Source organism: Anas platyrhynchos, chromosome 5, assembly GCF_047663525.1.
Source record: "Anas platyrhynchos isolate ZD024472 breed Pekin duck chromosome 5, IASCAAS_PekinDuck_T2T, whole genome shotgun sequence".
NCBI lineage: Eukaryota > Metazoa > Chordata > Aves > Anseriformes > Anatidae > Anas > Anas platyrhynchos.
In genome coordinates this window covers 23,198,346-23,217,723 of record NC_092591.1, presented here as the reverse complement: position 1 = coordinate 23,217,723, position 19,378 = coordinate 23,198,346, and the positions used below count along the sequence as shown (strand labels likewise).

Genomic DNA, 19,378 nt, shown 5'->3' with positions numbered 1-19,378 from the left:
TGTTACATTTTCTTCCCAAGGATTTCTACAAGAGAATGCACATGTATGAGTGGGAAGGGATGTCAGGGCAGCTGGATAGATAAAGAGCTGCTTTCTTTCAGCTGTTCCTGCAGAACTACTGCTCTGCCCCAAACAGGGCAGTGCACACAGCTAGGAATGAACAGACAAATAAGCCAATACGCAGGGTCACTGTAAGGTTATATTTTTATAGCTATTTCATCCCAGAGGATCATAACTGTAAAGGTTGCATACATTGGCAAGTCCCACCGCTGCTGCTGAAACCCAGCTGCCTGCTGCAGAGGAAGTGTTCAGCTGCACGAAATGGCGACACTGATTTGCAGTCAGGAGCACAGGTGTCTGAATATTCCTGGGGAAGCATAATTGGGTGAAGAATAATTTCAGAGAACCGTGCTGTGGCTGCTGAATTGGGATCCCTCTGGGCTTCAGCAAGGAGCGAGACTTTGCGGTGAGGGCAGACAGCTCTAACCCAGTACTGGTGTGAAGAGGTAGCAGGCTTCACGGACAGCTAACATTGTTGCCTTCATGGGGGCTGTCCTTGCAGGTGTCCCACCAAAACCGTGAGCTGGTCTTAGCGTGCAGCCCCCAAATAGCTCACCCCCCTCTCCCCCCGAGGCAGCAGCTCCGAGTGCCACAAGCTGCCCAAACTGCAGCATCAATCAAGTGCCAACAGCAGAGGGCAAGGATGTCAAAACATAATTTGTGCTGATGGGAGGAAGCTGCTGGCTGAAATCTTGGGAGCCTGTTGCCTTGAGAAATATCTGAAAAAGAAGTTGCATCAACCGGTCTGGGGAACGAGAATAATCCTGGAGGCTGTCCAAGGCGAGGTGCGTGGCACCAAGTGCTGGCTCAGCTTCCAGCGACAAGGTGACTGTCTGCTCACCTTGATGCCACCTTACCAATAAGGAATAATTTACTTAGAGATGCTGTTTGTGGGCAACGATAATACCTTAATTTTCCTGTAGCTTTCCATTGAGGTTTGTAGTGTAATTTATAAATAGCAATTAGAATGGGTCTCCAAGTTGCTTGTTAGATGCATTTTTAGATTGGGTCATTACATTAAAGTAGAAAGGATGAAAGGACTTGTCTAAAATCATATGATGAATTATTGGCAAACCAATAAGAAAATCCTGACTTTTTTCCTTCAAAGCGTTTGTGTATGTGGTGACAAACGTGGCTACTGCCATGTACAAAGACATCTAATGAACTGTTAAAAAGCACGATACAGCTACCATAAAAAGTCAAAACGCTTTTTATTGTTCACTGTTAGTGAAAATACAGCATATTACACATGGAAACAACGGTGCATTCATGCGAACACACAGTGTGGCAGGGCTTATATACTACAAGTTTTAATTACCCAGCTAGGGTTTGTTTTTTTTTTCAGTATATTTTCATGGTTATTCTGCTCATCACAACAGACTTTGTTTGTTATTGATCTGGACGTGTATGCAAGTGCGAAGCAGTGAAGGAAGGTTACGAAGCCTATAGGACTGCGTGCCTCTGCTGTGGCTCGTGAGAAATGCAGGAACACGAGCAGGTGCGCTCCTCTATCTGGGATGCATTGAGAGCATTTTGGAGGAAGGAAAACACATTTTTCACGGCTTATCAGCATACTCCCCAGCTTATTAAAGAGAAGCAACATATTCCTACCCAGCCCACATAACTTGATGGGTTTTACCAAAACAGTGGCTTCTTGTTGCAGCTGCTGGGCAGTCAGTCCAGCGCTACGATCCTGGTGGAGGAGTCGTGGCATCCTTTCTTAAGGCACCTATTAGCATAGGATCTCAGCACTGATCTCGGGGGCTGTTGCTGCAGCTGGAAAACAACTGACACATTAGGCTGATTAATCCCTGTAGTAATTCCATTAACCTCCTTAATGGAGTTATAACATGGATGAATTTACCCCTCTGCAGCAATGCGAGAGAATTGCCCTGGAGAGCCGGTAAATACGGTGTGGCAGGGATGTCTGAGGTAAATTTTTTCTTTTTTTTGTTTTAGTGCAAGGTGAAGCATGCTGATCAGCTGGAAAACCTCCCTGTCCTCTGGGATGTTGTGCTCCTCACAGCACTAATGGCTCAGGGGGCTCAGGCGCACCCGGAGGGCTCCTGGCACCCCAGCACCTCACCAGGCGTGCGGTTCCCTTTCTCCCTCACACACACAGCCTGATGATACATACGGCTTCCCAGACACTGCCTTTCTTTTCACCTTGGCGGTTTCCTCCCCCTGCACCTCTCTGCCTGAGGCTGATTTATCTGCTCGCTGCTCCCTGCCAGGAGGGCAGCCTGGCCTGGGCCGCGTCCCCAGGCACGGGAGTGCTGACAGCAGGCAGCAGAGCTGCAGTCCTGGCACGGGCTGTGCAGGGAGCAGGTCAAGGCAGAAGTGGAGAAATGCTGGATTTCTCTCTATTTTCCTCCTGCTTTCCTAGCCTGTGGGGAGAAGGTTTTCACGCTGCCATAGCCTGGTGCCTCACCTGCTCCTGTGGTGGCTCGACCGCACCGCAGCTCTGTCAGGAAAGGCCTCTCAGTGCTGGGAAGTTACCTCAAGTTTGGCAGAGCCGAAGGCACCCTGCAAGCCCGTCCCGAGGAGCAGAGGCTGTTTGTGCAGCTCCCACAGCAGCCCAGGCCCTCTGAAAGCTCCCTTACGGCCTGTCGGGGGGCACACATGGTGGCTGAGGGGGCTGGGGAGCCGTGGGGGGGCCTGGCCGGCTTCTCTGCGAGTTCAAAGCCTGTTGCCACGTTCGCAGGTGCAGTGATGGGGCTACTAAGCTGCGGTATCTCTTCATCTACGTGGTTTGTGATCTCTGTGTTAATACGCTGAGCTGATTCTGCCTGATTGCCAGCCCCTTCCTCCCACGGAGGCCGCAGTGCCGAGGGATGGGGTGGCCCAGCTCCTTGGGGATCCCGCAGGCAGGGGGAGAGCAGGGGAGGTGTCACCCACATGGGGTGCGTGCATGCAGGGTTATTTCCCTTTCTGCCTACGGTAGTCGCTTCCCACATTCAGCACGGGGATGAGAAGTCCTAGCAGCCACCTCTTGCCGAAGACCTCCCGCAGGTTCTCCCTCCAGGGCCGGGCTCTCACCACCACCCCTTTCCGCACCTGGTACCGCGTCTGCCCCCGTAAGATCAGCAGCATCTGGTGGCAGCAGAAGCCGGCACAGGCCAGTCCGATCCCGAGCCAGAGGTAGAGCATGAGGATGACAAACATCTCAGAGCTGAGGAGAGCGCCTGCGGACCAAGAGGCAGGGAAAGCGTCAAAGAAAGGCTTTAGGCACCCCTCACGTGTCAGAGTCACACGCAGCCCCGAGAAGCTGGCTGGCCCTATTTAGCAGCTGTACCGGTGGCGAGTTAGGAGAAAGGCAGGGTGGTTACTCTAACTACACAAAATTGTTTTCTTTGTAGTGCCTTTATTCAATGAACCCCACCGGGGAAGTACTAAAATAGTGACGGTCTCTGTAGACTTCTCCCTTTGCTGTTAACGTGAGGATCTGGATTGCAGGGGCAAACTCAGCCAGAAGTGAAAAGCATTTTATAAGAATTCAGCTCTATTTTGAAGAATGATTAAATTATTTAGGGGTCTGCCTGCTGATCAGAGGGAATCTGGAAAGCCTAGATTCCTTTTGAAGGGAGACGTGGGTCCTACAGCAAGTAGATGCTTCCAGAAGCCTTACTGTGTGCGTCAATACTAGACAGAATGATTTGGAGTTCATCACCATACCTACGTACAATCTATCTATCTACCTACCTATTCTATATATAATATATATATACATAATACATAAGATGATTAAAAAAAAATCAGTAATGACTTTCCTACCATCGTGCAAATGCAGTTTGCATATGAACACAAGAAACTGAAACAGAAAACTTCAAAATGCTATCCAAATTCCTTTTTTTTAAAGCTGCTGCCAGAATGCTCGAAATATTTTGTAGACCTAAAACTCTTAATTCAACGGTTTTTGTTGTGTGTGTTTATGCTGAATGTATTTATATAAAAATATTCTGTGGGCCCTTTCCTCGGCAATGATTTTAGAGCTCCTTCTGGAAAATAAGTATAATAGCAGTTATCACCAAGTGACCTTTTGGTGTGTAGGCAGATCTAAACCCATTGAAATAATATTCTCTCTGTGTGCATATGACTGAGTACACACATATTTTGTGTATATTGATATATTATTAAACACCCGTATTTGCACACAGGCACACAAAGGAAACGAAATATGTGTCACTACGTGAACAAATAGCTGGTATTATCTCTCTGGTTCCCTTGAGGTTAAAAATGAAAAAGCTGCTGCCTGCTGCCTTCCCTCTGGAGGAGCGTGGGTGACCAGAGCTCACCCCACGCCGGCGCGAGTCCCCCCGTGTTCCCAGGAGAGACGTGCTGCTGGAAAAGGGACTGCGTGCCAGGGGAGGTGTGCACGGCTGCTTTGGGTTTTAATTCAGTAACAGGGGCCTGGATAGGCACCTCTTGCTTCTCTTACACAGAAGGCCATGGTAGGTGGTGTCACCTGGCTCTGTGGTCCATGAATCCCGGCCTCTCCAGCTGGCAGTGTGGGCAGCGAGCGGCTGGGGCTGACCCGTGACAGGCGCTCACACTTTGGGCTCGGCCAGCAGGCCCCTCTGAGGATGATTCGTAAGGACACTGACTACAGCCTCGAGCTGTCAGAGATTGTTCTCACTTGAAAAAGGCACCGGAGTCATTCAATTTTCATTCTAAATGCAGAGTCATCTTTCCCTTCTCATTAGATCCCATTCAGCTCAGTGGGCTTCGTGTGCAATACGGCACGGGGAGAACAACCCCCCCCAGGATGATGACAAATCCTCAGACCAATTCTGTCGGAATCACTTAGGGCATCAGATGGGAAGTCCAGAGCCAAATTTGGGCTTCTCTGACCTTCTTTTGCTGGACCTGAGCGTGACAGGCACGTGTTCCCTTCTGCAGCTGACATTCAGATGGGATGTAGAGAGAGACAGCTATTTTCTTTAGAGCCTTTGGAAGACAGCCGTAAGCTTTATTTCTATGAGCTGCCGAAATTCAACATCAAGTAAGTAATTACCCTTGTTTTTCCCCTTGCAAATATTAAGCATACCTCAGCCATATTTTCCAGATATGTGAATTTTTTAACCTGGTTTTCAGGTTGCCCACAGAAAGCATTTCTTTGTGGCTCCAATCTGACCTGTATTTACAAAAGTACTCTCCATTTGTCCCTTCTCACCATGGTCCATTTTAGTCTTGGATTCACTTTTGCTCTAACTGACCTGATGTGATCTCGAGCTTATTGCCATACATTATCTTTGCCAGAAAAGCTGAATCACAAGCTGAAATTATAGACTCTGGGTCAGACTCTGAATTTCATGCCTGAGCACAGTCTAGGCAGAACAAGCCAAGTGAAAATTTTCCCAGCATGGAAGCAGGGATCACTCAGTTGACACAAGACCAGCAGACTCACCTTTGGTCCTCTTTCCCTCTTCCCTAGTGTCAAGGGCACGCTGGAGAAGAGGAAAGGTAAAGTTTTTTCTTTGTTATAGCAATGCTCCGTTTGGATCCTACCACAACCCATAAGTTATGTTAGCTGCATAAGAGAAAGACTACGTGGACAATCCTCCCTGGCTTCTTTTTCCTGAAATTCATTCAAACAAAATTTATTTTGTTGAATGTGCTGGGGGGAACCCAGAGGGCCCTTCCTTCCCAGGAGCCAAGACACCACTTGCCTGTGTATTGCTGCATGCTCTCACCCTGGCCGAGGCAGAAATTGTGTGGGATCTGGGTGCTGGTGCCTCTTGAGGGCATCCAAGCTCCCTGCCCTGTCGTGTCCCACTCAAACACTGCCAACATGCTGTTGGCACTGCAATTGCTGACACCAGGGCTGGGGCACTTCAGTGGCTCTTCAGACACACGCCAGGACCCAGCTCGGTGCAGATGAGCCCAGAGAATCAGGGAGAGAGAACTAATTCCTTGATAATCTCCTCCCACATCCCTGCTCCCCCTTCCAGACTGATGTGCCGAGCAGAGCTTAGGCACTGGGGAAAATCATGCCCAGTGTTTTTAATGTTACCGAAGCTAACATTATTCACAAAAATTCTTCTACTTGGAAAAATGACTCCATAAAAATGTCATGGCAGGATTTCGTGTTTATTGTCTCTCGGTGATTACCATGACAAATCTGCTCATTTGCCAAGTAGAGAGATATTTGTTTGTTTTCAGGCGGCAACCCTGCAAACCCAGCCTGGAATCCAAAAAGCAAGCTGGGGCTTCTCTGGCTCTTGTACCACCAGCAATGGAGATCCCACACTCAGATCATAATCAACACTTCTGGTGGTGGTGCATGAGCCAAAACAGACTCGGGGCCCTTCTTACTGAGCTCGGCTGAATCTGCAAGGCTAAAATATATGGAGTACCTATTTTAGGCTAACGAAAGCTGATCTGAGTGTGCTAGGCATGAGCTGCGTGTGGGGGAAAATGACATTTTTCTGCTGTCACTTTCGGGACAGAATAACAGTCTACGCTGTCTGCGGAGTCGCTTCTCCCAGCTCGGGTTTTATCTAGCTCTTAGGTTTGGGCAGAGAAAGGGAGGAGGTTGGAGAGTTTGGGGACACGTTGACAGGTGGAGAGATGAGGCTGGGAGAGCACGGGAAGAGTTATGGGAGCAGAATCAGGAGGAGGAAGGGGGAGGCTTGGGGAAATTCACAGGAGGGCAGGAAGAGAGGGGAAATCAGGAGGAGAAGGAGGGTAAGGGATGGTGAAAGGAAAAGAGTTTTGCTTTGGCTGCAGAGCTCTTCCAGAGAACAGGCAGAGAGGATTTCTCCTGGTTCTCTCTGGAGCTGTGTCCCAGCCTAAGCTCAAGAAAGAGATAGCTGATCACATCACATTTATAAACTCCCCACTTGGTCTCTTGCCTGAACCCAAATTCTCCGCACTGGGAAGACGGCAAGGTCTCAGCAAGTTTGTGCTGAAGGGAGACAGGAGATGGGTGACGGTGAATGGAGTGAGGGTGTGAACCTGGATGGAGAGAATGGGAATATCTCTGCTGGGATATGGGGGATCTTCAGACTTGCAGGCTGTGAAAACCCACAGACCCACCACCTCCGCCTGTAGGACAGGCAGAAGGTTCCCCTCACCTACAGTACCTGCAATGAGTGAAATCTCCCTCCTCTGTCTCAATGCAACGCTCCCTGGACAACAGACAGCCCTATTCCATCACCGGCCAGCTGTTTTTGGGGTGTTTTTCAGCATCTAACCCATTACAAACAGGGCTGCAGCTGTACCCTAGAGTGGGTCCCAGCCTCTATTTCAAAACACAGTCCTGTGCAAAGTGTCCCTAGCCGCTAAGAGGGGTTTGCTGAACACAGGCAGTTCTCCCACGCGCCCATTCCCCCCTCTAGCAGCCCCACACACAGCCACCAGGGAAAGAGCACGTCCCCCTGCCCCGGGGCCCTGCTCCCACCTCCTTACCTGAGAAGAACTGGCTGATGGAGTGAGGCAGAAGGGTGAGGAAGGCCAGCGGGCTTGCGAAGGACATGGAGAGTGCCGCAGAAATGTAAGCCATGCCTGCCACCAGGGAGTCGAGGCAAGCCAGGGAGGTGTAGAGGCAGAACATGATGAAGTTCCGCATGTTCCTGCTCCCGATGCAGTTCCCTGTGAAGAAACAGTGGTGGTCATGCCTCTGGGTGACTCTGGCACACAGTCTACAGAAGTGAGTGCTGGGCAGGGCTGAGCCAGGGGACCTGCTTCCAGCCAGCCAGTCCGCCACCACTTCGGCTCCTTCGCCCAAGTTTAAGCCCTTGCCCGAGTCCTCGGGGGAGCTCTGGATCACCAGGACGTAGTTGCCCAGGGCATTAGCTGAGAGGAAGAGGAAGAGGGCCCCATGCAGCAGAGCAGGAGAGAAAAGTGGGGTGGTGGAAGGGTCTCTGAACATGCTGGGGATGAAGAGAAAGATCTGGAGGACGAAGGTCACTAGGGAGATGCACAAGAAGTAGGCTGGAGCAACAACATTGAGCAACCTGAGAACTAGCATTGCGGATTACGTTCCTGCAGGGGAGAGCAAGGAGAGGACGAACATCACCGCTCCGGCCGCACACTTCATCCTTCCATTTCCAGCCGGCTCCCCGGCCCCGCTCGGCTCCGGGAAATGCCCCTGGGGGGGGGGCAGCTCTCCCTCGCCGCCTCCCCGCGGCCCCGGGACCAGCGGGCAGCCCCCGGGCACCCCCGGGCAGCCCCCGGGCGGCGGCCGCTCCCCGGCCCCGGTGGGCTGCGGGGGCCGGAGGGGCAGAGCCGGCGGCTCCGTGTGCCTGCTCGCCGAGCAGAGTCCCTCTGCCAGGCAGGGTCAGTTTTGGTATTGCATGAGAGGAAAAAAGGTGGTGCTGGAGGAGGGGGGAGTGAGCCGGGAGGGGAGGGTTGGGGGGGGGGGGGGAGGAGAAGAAGGGGAGGGGGGAGAGGTTGCTCTAATCCACTGCAATACGGATCAAATCCGATGCTCTAATTTATCCTTTAAAGCCACGGATCTACAGATTACCTCTCTGACCGCTGCCCTGCTCTGCACGAAATTAGAAAACGCTCCCAACAGCTGGGCAAGTGCCGCCCGGCTGCAACCTGCGGCGCTGGGCTACCGAGCCGGGGCGGCCCCGCAGCCGCAGCCTCGGCTCCGGCCGGGCACGGAGCATCTCCGGCGGCTTCCCGGCCCCCCCCCGGGGCTCCCCGGGGCTCCCCGGGACTCTCCCATCGCTCCCCCGGTCCCCCGGGGCTCAGCCGGCACCCCGCGGAGGCAGGAAAGGCCGGGGACCGGGGGCAGCGCGGAGCCAGCCCGGCACCCCCGGCACCCCCCGCCGCCTGCCCCAGGGGTCTGCAGAGCCCCGGCGGCCCGGGGGGGGGCTGGCACCCGCCGCACGCCGCCACCTTGCGGTCCCCTTGTCCCCGGCGAAGCTGTCTGGCACCCCCGGAGCCGCCGCCACCGCCCCCGGCCACGCCGAGCCCCCCGCGGCAGCCGCCCCTGCCCCTTGTCCCCCCTCCGTGTCCCCCCCGGGTCCCCGCCGCCCCCCGTCCAGCCCCACCGGCTCCGGGCTCCCTCCCCCGGTGCCCCCCAGCTGGAGCCAGCACCTGAAACAAGGGGAAATTCGGGGGGCAGGGGGGTGTCCCCGCGGGTCCGAGGCCTGCCTGGGTTTGCGGGACCCCCCCTCACCGAGCAGGGTGGCTGCCAGGCAAGGCTTGGGGTGGCACGGTGCTGGTGGCAGCGGGGCAGACACGTATTTCCCTCCGGCAGCTGCGTGCCCTCGGCCCCCTGTGCCCACCCACGCAGCCCCGGTGCCGTCTCCACGGGCGCTGTGCACAGCCCCTCGCTCTCCCGCACACCCACACGCTGCAGCCAGCAGCTCCGGGGGGGAGCAGCCCCGGCTGCCAGCTCAGAAGAGCCGCCCGAGGCAGGGGAAGGGGAGCGAAGAGGGCAGCGGGGCTGCAGACAACATTTCTGGAGACAGCCAGGCTCTGCACTGGTCAAAAGTCAAAAAAAAAGGTGGCTTTAGACAAATCGTAGGTCCTAGGCTTACTGGCCGACCCCTCAGCACACCCAGTAACAGGCTCTGCTTCCCCAGGAGAGACTCCCCCTTTGCCTGAATATAGAGAGCAAAATTAAAACGTGCTTCGTGTTGCATTGTCTAAGACCTGGAGGAGAGAGGGGCTGTGTTTGTCTCCTGCACGTGCAACAGCATCGGGTCGGTGGCAGCAACCAAGTTCAAGGGGCCTGTATCAGAAATATTTTTTTTCCACCAGATAACTTTCACAATTCAACATTTCTGAGAAAAACGGTGGCAATAAGAAAGGCAAGTGCAAACCAAGCCTGTAGCACCGGCTCTGCAGTGACAAGCAGCTAAGAGACACCTTCGGCAGATCTGGAGGTAAAGCTGCTCCGAAACGATCTAGCTCTCACTCCCACCTCCCTCATTCTCCTGTCACGACTACTGAGAATAAAAATCCTCCAATATTCCCTCAGCTCATCAATTTAAAGTAGAGTGAGCCTTGCAATAAAGATACGTGACCCAGCCAGGATTTTATCTTTCAATAATTAGGCAGTGTTTTCTCCATATTTTAACAGCTTACATCAAAATAATAATAATAATAAAATAATAAAACCACCACAGAAATCTTTTCATGTAATGAAAAGCTCTTAGACTGAAGGGACTGCATCTCATGAAAGCAATTAATCTTCCCTGTATAGGGAGCATAATAAGCTGCAGACAAAGGGGAGAAGGAAGGAAGGAAGGAAGGAAGGAAGGAAGGAAGGAAGGAAGGAAGGAAGGAAGGAAGGAAGGAAGGAAGGAAGGAAGGAAGGAAGGAAGGAAGGAAGGAAGGAAGGAAGGAAGGAAGGAAGGAAGGAAGGAAGGAAGGAAGGAAGGAAGGAAAAGGTGGTGAAGTGAAGAGGAGAATAGAGAGAAGAGAAGAGAAGAGAAGAGAAGAGAAGAGAAGAGAAGAGAAGAGAAGAGAAGAGAAGAGAAGAGAAGAGAAGAGAAGAGAAGAGAAGAGAAGAGAAGAGAAGAGAAGAGAAGAGAAGAGAAGAGAAGAGAAGAGAAGAGAAGAGAAGAGAAGAGAGAACAGAAAAGAAAAAAAAGAAAATAGAAAAGAAAAGAAAAAAGAAAGAAAAGAAAAGAAAAGAAAAGAAAAGAAAAGAAAAGAAAAGAAAAGAAAAGAAAAGAAAAGAAAAGAAAAGAAAAGAAAAGAAAAGAAAAGAAAAGAAAAGAAAAGAAAAGAAAAGAAAAGAAAAGAAAAGAAAAGAAAAGAAAAGAAAAGAAGAAAAGAAACCTGCTTTGCACTGGAATAGAAAAATGGTGAAGCAGTTTATCCCCCACGTTCTCATTAAAATGCTCCTGCAAATTGCTGCTTATGATTTGTCACTGTCAAAATACTGGCTTCATATTTTAGAATATAGTAAAAAAAAAAAATCCTCATTCAGTGCTGTTGTGTTGATATGATGAGATGTTGGCAGGATGGGGGAGCGGTTGTCTGGGAATGAATTTGCCTATTCACGTGGATGTGTATGCATAAGAGAGAGATCAGTAAATAAGGAGATTAGCACAAGGAGTAAGTGAATAATGAGAACAGTAGTTAATCTGGAGCAAGCATTAAAAAGTAGCAACATTTGCTGCAGGAATTTGATTTTTTTTTTCTGCTGTGAAATCAGCGTCATGAGAGAGCTTGGATGTGTGACACTCAGAAATGTTAGCTCCTTATTCCTTCTCTGGGGAGACAGACCCAGGAGATGGAGTGCTTCCCCATCCTGCTTTCAGCTGCAGATAAATCATGCCAGCCCTGCGTTAGGACTTTCCTGTATTTCCAGTAGCGTAGGGATCAAGCTACATGCCTGTCTCTGGAAAACCTTGACAAGCGAGCATGAGGAACACCTGTAAGAACAAAGTGTTGTTGTTATTACCAGCTGTGCGGATGTTCTCCAGAAACTGGCACAGCACACTGCAGCCCCAGCCCTAATGCTGCTGAGTCTCAGCTCTCCGCTCTCCCCTGCTGCCCATGTGTCTGGAGGGGGTTTCTCTGGCATGGACCTTTTCCCAATATTCCCCTTGAGCAAGTGGGGTGGGAGGCCACTGGCAGAATCTGTGCAGTTGTCAGCTGGCTGGTGTTTTCATCTTCCAGCTCAATAACTTGGGCTACACTTGGTCACGATGACTGGCAGATGAACGTCTTGGTGGCTTGGTCCCCGGGTCCCCTGGTTCCTTGTGCTCAGCCTTTTTAAGCAAAATAAAATGCAGTTCCAGTCAGTTCCGTGCTCTGATACACCTTACTTAACTTCTTTCAAGGTCTCGCTTTAAATTGCATCCCAAATTATGTATCATTTCTTCCATCTCAAAAAGTGCATCGCTTCAGACAGCCCCATTAGTTTAGCATTCAAGTTGCAGCCTGATGGTGATTTTTCTCTAAAATGAGCAAGTTAATATCTGCTATTTGCTGTGATAGTTTGGAAGAAATGAATGCTCTCTGTGGTGAACCCAATGGTGCTTGCTTTAAATTATCATTTAAATATAAACCTTTTCAAGTTCTTGTGGGCTTTTTTTTTTTCTTTTTTTTTTTTTCTTCTCCTTTTCCAGTTAGTTAACTTTCAAGATGTGAATGCCTGCAATGTCTGGAGAGGTTTCCTCTTCGGTTAGGTAAAGTTGAATGGTCATTAAATGTAGCAGGAGAGGCCTGATGTCTTCAATCTAGCACTAAAACAAATACAGCATGGTTGGCAGCAGGGCTGAATGCTTTTATGCCGACCAGCTTCGGATCTGTCTAGGTGGCAACTTGAACACTGAGAGAAAGAGGGGGCTCGGTCCTTTCCTCGCTCAGCTCTTGGCTGTACTGCTGAGGGTGTCAGGATGGACCTGAACTCCCTGAATTAAGAAGCTAATACCAAGCTCCTTATTCCCTCAGTCTTCCCTGTTGGGTTGTGTTTTGGAAAACTCTGACGGAGCCTGAAGGACCCGGGGTGTTGTGTCTGAGAGCTGGGGGCAGCCAGCCCTGAAGTCGGGCAGCTTGACAGTGTAGGTTTCCATAGCCGGGTTTTAATCATTTTGATCTAGATTGCCAGTTGTGCTGCATCAGTTGTGCTGGGGATTTCAGCGAGGAGGACACTTATTAACAAGGGAAGAGACGGTAACTAAGCAGCTGACAGATGGTCATGACTTTAACACCCTGTCAAGCGCATGCTGTATCTGAAATTATGACTTGAGCACTTCTGCTGAACCTCTTTTTTCAGCTCCCATCTGGGCAATCTTCACCTGCCCTCCCCTTCTCCTTTCTTCAAGGACGACGTTGAGAAAGAGAGGGGTTTTCACACAGCCATGCTTCCTGCCTCTGCGTGCCAAGCTTTCCCCAGGTTAATTCAGCTGTTGTTTTCTCGCTACAAACCTCCCAGCTTATGATTCAGTGTAAAAGTAAGCCGGGAGGTAATGCCTGATTGTGCAAGGCATTTAGGCAGAGACATCTTATGATTCAGATAGTGCCATACATTGGAAACTGATCCAGACATTTCTAAAGTAAATGAGCAAATAAGCTGCCACCTAAAGACATACCCATGGCTTGCTGTATCTTTGTATTTGAAAGAGACATTTTCAGGCCAATAATCCATGTGAATGAAGAGGAGAAAGGGAAAGGAAGAAAAAAATGCATCTAGATCCCCAGTCTTTCAAAAGTGCTTGATCACCACCTCCTCCTGAGACAACACCCTACAGCAAATGGATTCCCAGCACTTAAGAAGGCAGAGTAAAAGGGTTATTGACAAAGGGTCAATTGTCTGCAAATGAAGAATGTACTGTTGAATAGACTGTAATAGAAGTTTTATGTCTGTTGAGCAAACCCCACCTTCCGAATGTCTGAACAGCAACCCACAGCACATTTGTCACTTGTGCCACAAAGTCCACAGCTCAGGCAGCCTGAGCAGTGCGAGCACCAAGGATATATTTAGGCAAGGAAAAAAAATGACTGCTTTCTGAGATGTGTCAGCTGCTGTCTTCTAACCCACGGGGTTTAAACGGGTCTTGGTGCTGAAGGTACAAGGACAAGCCATTCTTCAAAACATTAGCTCCTTTGCTTCTTCATACTCTGCATGACGTGACAATGGTCACATTCCTCTGGTGCTAGCAGTGACAACCTCACACTCATTGAAGAATACAAAGCTCTTGCCACAAAAAATCAGAGCATTCACTGACACTGTCTCATCCCATGTGAAAGTCCTTACACGTCTGTCTCCCTGCTGTTCCTAGACTATCTCCCTCATTTCCATAGTCATAGATATATCTAAGTATCTTTCCCAGGGGAGCAGAGGAGAAAGGCTGCGCAGCCAGCGAGGTTCTGGTGGGTTGTAATATTGTGTTTTTGATGATAATCTGGGCACTTGGCTGCTCTAGCTGGCCCAGGCAATGGTACCTGGCCCCTTTGAAACAAGGGTACTGTCACGATGTATGATACATCCCGATGTGTAAGGAAAGCTGTTGCAAAAATCATCATTTGGTTTATTTGTTGCTCCCTGGTGGTGTTGGGAAACAAACTTTTGCACTCCAGTAAAGTTCAGTATGCCAGCAGGCAGAGAAAGTATTGATGATATTTGGGCAGCAAGCACTGCATTTTAAGGCATGAGCTTGTGGCTGTTGTCCCAGGGGAAGGAATAGGCACTGACTTGCCTGGTGGTAGTGCACTCACTCCTCCATCCCACTGGACCTGCAGGTGCCCCCAGGCCCTATCCCCATAATGGACCAGGGAGTGCTCCATAAGGGACTCGAGGTCCTTCCTGCAGGTGCCTGCAACCGACCCCTTCATAAAATCCCTTCATAAACCCTGCACACAATGCTGCTCAGCACCAGGTAAATGCCTGAATGCTTTAATAAAGGGAAAAAAATGTAGAAAAAGCTTGGGCAGTGAAAAAAAAATAGGGGCAGGCAAAAGGAAGGACAAGAGAAGGGGACAGTGCTGTGGGAATTTCTTCCTGCAAAGCTCTGAGCATCCTCTGCAAGTGTCGGGTGCTCTTGAATCCCCATCATCCCAGCACTGTTCAGTACCAGACATTATACCCTGACAACAAGGTGTCCCCCTGGGCCTCCACAGGAATCTTTTTGTTGCTTTCGAGATACTTTGTCTAGCAGGATAGCAGGAAAAGAGCACAATAAAATGTCTCCTTTTGTTTAAGCTGACTGATTTGAAGCTCCTGAGTAATAAAGCTCAAGCCTAGTTGGTGGTCCCCTCCCCAGGTGAATACTGCAGCAAGGAGAGGTGGCTGGCCAAGCTGCCTTTGTGCTGGGTCATTCCCAGACCTGGAAGAACAGCTCCTAAAAAATAGTGAATTGAAAACAAAAAGCAAGCAAACAAACAAAAATACACCCATAAATGCCTTTAATTGCAGGAGAGAATTCAAACCCAAATTAACTGGCATGAATTTGGTGGCCATCTTGAGCAATCTGCTGTTAGCAGGAGCAGTTGCTGCTCCAGAAGTTGTGCTCTGCCCTTTGCAGGGGCGGCATCTTTCTTCCCCCCCTGCAGCCAGCTGCCTGGCCCTCCTGTGCCACAGTCTGCTGCTGCCGAGCACTGAGTCACATCTGTGTTGTGCACATCCAGGTGCAGGAGCCCTTGTCTTCATTCCTGCTTGTGAAGTGTCAGGCACACCTAGGGAATCCTATAAATAATAAATAACAATCACACATGCACATATTCATAACCAAGTCACTGTTTACGTAGTGAATATTCAGCACCCACCAGATGGTTCTTCTTTCGCTGCCTCCAAAATGGAAATGACCAGTTACTAAAGATAAAATATTCCTTCCCTGTTGCTGCTTCCCCAGGGCTCCTACTTGTTGTTCTCTTGCAGAACTGCTGCTCCCTGGAGAAGCAAGCCTTTCAGCCCTGGAAACAGTGAAATCAGATCTGAAATATGAAATGTTTCAGCAAGAGCTGCAGATAAATGAACACAGTGTTAAATCAATTCCAGAAAATAGACTTGGATTAATCCTCCTGCCTGCCGCAGCGGTGTTCTGGGAGAAGCGATCTCCCTCCCTGCTGCCGCACGGCTGCTGCCCGGCCATGAAGATGCTCCTCCAGCACGTCTGTGAGAGCAGTCCCTAAATGACTTTGGCTCTGCAAAAATGCTAGCTGTCACCTAGTGCGCTGCATGCCCTGGATATAATTGCATTCTTCCTAGCCACTACCCCAGCTACCGTGCAGGTGGCGATGATTTTCAGTGAACACTCGCTGTATGGAGGGCCAGGTTCTCCCTGCTTAATTTCTGCCCGCTCCAGGGTGTGCCTTTTCCATTTGGGATTCACTGCCTAAAATGCACTCACAGCACCAGGGGCTGAGCCAGACCTGCAGCCACCTGCTGACCAAGTCAAACGCCATCCTGCCCACTGCCCTGCCCTGTCCCCGTGTGTCCTGTGAAGGGGCTGCTCCTGCCCCAGGCCACTGATGGCTTCGTATCAAAGGCTCTGGGCTCAAACTCCGGCAGGTGCAGGAGGAGCACTTGGCTTTCTGAGCACACATTTAAGCACTGGATGTGGTGCAGAGGAAGGGCTGTTATCCCCCCCAGCCCAGTGCCCACTGGAAGGGGTTCCTGCAGCACCCCTGAGTGGGTTGAAGTGTCAGCCTTCTGCCCATCCCCACCTCTGGGCACCTCTCTGTCCCTAACCGTGATCAACAGCATCTTGTCCTGGAGATCTGCCTTGATACCGAGAACCACCTGATGTGTCTGGTATCAAAGGAAGCCCTTAGCGCTGCTTCGACGAAGCTCAAGGTCAGGCTGGCGGCCACGTTTCAAGGGCAACTCTCCCAGGCTCCTGCCCGGCGGATTTGGGGCGCGCACAGCCGGCACCCAGGCGTCCGAAGCGGAGCCCCCCGCTCCGCGCAGGGGCCCGGGGAGGCCGGTAGGTGGTGCTGGGGGCCCGCCGAGCCCCCGCTGCCAGCTCGCAGCGAAACGCCACCTCCTCGGGGGCTGGCACGGGCTGGGCACGGTGCTGGGAGGGGGACAAGGCAACTGGGCAGCAGATTGGGTCAGTGGCTATAAGCAAGCCCCCCCCACACGCCTCCCCAGGTCGCTAATGGTGAGGACCTCGCCATCCTGCCCGCAGGAGGACAGAAGCTGCACCAGATGCGATTTTACCCGCAGCACTGGCTGCAGCACTTGCCCTTTGTCCCAACACGGCTAAATCTGCTCCATCCAGGAGCTTCCCAAGCTTTTGCTTCACTTCACGGCTTTTCTTGGCCCCTTACACAGCCCGTGCGCCCAGCTGGAGAGCTTGGGGGAGATTCCCTGGGCAAGGCAGAGGTGGAGACCTCGAGCCCCTTCAGTCAGCTCCTGGCATTTTTAAGCCTCTCCAAGGAAGTGCTTTGGGAGCAGAACATCTCCCAGCCTGTTTGGCCTGCAAGAGTCCCGAAGTAGGGCTGTGGGTTTATCACCAGGCTGCGTCCACCAGCAGCGGCAGTGTTTTTATCGCGGGGTGGCATTGCTAGCCATTAATAGCACGGCACCCACCCACGTTTCCCTTCCAGTTTCAGCTATGCAGAGACATCCCCGTGCTTTCCTGGTGTAACTCCAGCCTGACAGACACCACATTGCCTCTTCCTGGTGGTGGCTTCATTTCGGTGCCCATGGGAAGGAGCTGGGGGAGAAAGGAGGTGTAAGGCTCATTAGGAATGAAGTTGATGATAAATTATACACACAGTAAAACCAGTATAAGCAGGGAAACTAACCAATAATTCCTAGTTGATGAATAGGGCTCAAGCACTCAGAGGGTGGAGGTGGCTGGTGGCTGGGTCGGCACGGCTGGGAGGAGACGTGGTGCCCCCCACACAGCATGCAGGGGAGCTGCAAGGAGCTGTGGGTGCCCAAATTTTACAGGGCTTCCCGATCTCTTTCCAAAACTGGGTGTTTGCTTGTGCAGGAAGCCTTGAGCAGGACAGGACACTTCAGGAGGGGCATCCTGCTGCTCTCTTAGGCTCTTCTCAATGCATTTGCAGCCAGCTACATCCAGAACCACAATACCAGTCCGCACAATCCCCTTCCTGACCTTGGCTAGCCCTCTCTTTGTATTTTCTTGTGCTCTTTTTTCATTCTGATTCTATTCTGTCCATGGAGGAAAAGGCCCACAAGACAGTTAGCAAAGATGGTTTTGTGGAGTGTTTCGTGTATGAGACAGCCTGTTTAGAGTTAATGACCCTCGGAAAGGACCGTGCTGCTGTGCAGTAGCTAGCTGTGCGGCTGGCAGCTTGGTGTAGCCGGGGAGCACATCAGTGTGCTGTGTCTGCCACGTGCTCCTGGGCAAGCCAGGCATGTGCGCAGGGACACATCCTGCATGCAGAGCTCTGCCTTCAGCCCGAGTGCTAATATGGTTCATTACGTGATGTGCATCTTCCTCGCTGGCTTTCCCAGCTCAGGCTGTCAGCTCACATCTTTCCCCCCTAATCCATTGACATTCTCATTAAAACTACCACCGCTTTTCCCTGGTATCTTCGCAATCAATCTCTCATTGCTTGAAGCATCATCGCAAATGCCATTTCCTGATTAAGAAGGTCAAGTACTCAGAGTGGATCTTCTTCTAGTCCACCAGAAATTACCAGCAGTTCCTCCTGACGCAGGGGGGTTGTTTCCCTTACATTTGCAGGAAAGATTTGACTCTGATCTATGATCTTCATTTCAGGAAATTCTGCTTACCTCTCTGCAAGCTCCATATAGCTAAGTATGCATTTTATTTCTCTCTTCCACACACATGCATAAGAGAGAGATTTTTTTTTTTTCCATAGAATGAATGGACCCAGCTTCCCATCTGCACACATCGACGGAGCCACAAGCAGGCAGTACACACACCCTGCGCTTTCAGAGCCGACTCTGGCAGGATCTGGGGAGAAAGAAGAGGAACATTTGGTGAGGGGCAGGATGCTGGGGTGGAGAGGGGAAGGTCCTGGGCAAGAAGCTACACCAGCTGCCTGTGGGGACACGGGAGCAGGTGGGGACCCCTGAGAGGAACTGCTGGAGGCAGCACTGGCTGGGAGCAGGGGGCTGAGTGACACCTGTCAAGACAAGGAGTTGTGTTCAAACCACAGCAGTGGCTTGGACAATTTGAGCTGCCTGTGCTGAGCCATGCTGCCTGTTGGTGTGGGGCTTGGGGTGGTGGGCAGCACCTTGGGAACACCTCACGTCCCCCAGCCAGCCAAAAAAAGAAGGTCTGGAGCAGTGGAGAAACACCATGTCTGTGAGCATCGAGCCGCTCTGTCCCGCCAGGCCAGCAATTGTGAAGAGCCAATTAGCATATTTTAATGTAACTGATTAGTGCCTGGTCATGCAGCCTGGGTGGCGGGTGATGTTTGAGGCAGATTTGAAATTACAAGCATGCACACAGCAAACCGCGAGGGAGCCAGAGGTGGGAGAGATGATTTCCCATCTTAGCAGCTGTGGCCCCCATTTCTCTGCTATTACCCACAGAAAGCTGCCTTCAAACAGCCCTGCCAAGGCCCAGGGTGAGCACTTGAAAATTAAGAAATTAACTTCCTTAATTAACGCGGCGGAGGTGGCTGCTGTGACCGCCGGGGGGTACAGGTGGGGGATGCTGAGCTGTGTTTAGGCTCTGGGTGCAGCACGGGGCAGCCCGGAGGCCCCCACCCAGGCTGTAAAATGGGGGTGGCACTGCCACAGCCCTGGGGTGGCCATCACAGCTCCCTGGGAGTGCTCCAGGGCTGCAGTGCTGGTACCCAATAAAAGAAGCTGCTGCCTGCAGGAGCCTTGTTTCCTTAGCTACCGCAGCCAGGAGGTGTTTCGGGAGGTGGCAAGCAGCTAGGAAGGGAAAAGGCTGGGGAGAGGCTGGGGAGCAGCCTCTGCCTCCATCCCAGGGGCTGCCCTAAGCGG

The 19,378-nt window shown here is 51.3% G+C and overlaps 1 protein-coding gene and 1 long non-coding RNA gene across 2 annotated transcripts; one reads left to right on the top strand and one right to left on the bottom strand.

The window, feature by feature from the left end:
* Nucleotides 1-1,254: 1,254 nt before the first annotated feature.
* ZDHHC22 (zDHHC palmitoyltransferase 22) lies at nucleotides 1,255-8,360 on the bottom strand. The gene is made up of 2 exons (XM_005013876.6): nucleotides 7,471-8,360; nucleotides 1,255-3,245 (listed from the first exon to the last, which is right to left on the bottom strand). Exons 1-2 carry the CDS (start codon nucleotides 8,030-8,032, stop codon nucleotides 2,980-2,982), a joined length of 828 nt encoding a protein of 275 aa, XP_005013933.1. The 5' UTR covers nucleotides 8,033-8,360; the 3' UTR covers nucleotides 1,255-2,979.
* Nucleotides 8,201-10,952, top strand: LOC140002597 (uncharacterized). Its single transcript, XR_011809583.1, has 2 exons — nucleotides 8,201-8,340; nucleotides 9,781-10,952. It is a non-coding gene; the product is annotated as an uncharacterized lncRNA (long non-coding RNA).
* The last annotated feature ends 8,426 nt before the right edge of the window (nucleotides 10,953-19,378 follow it).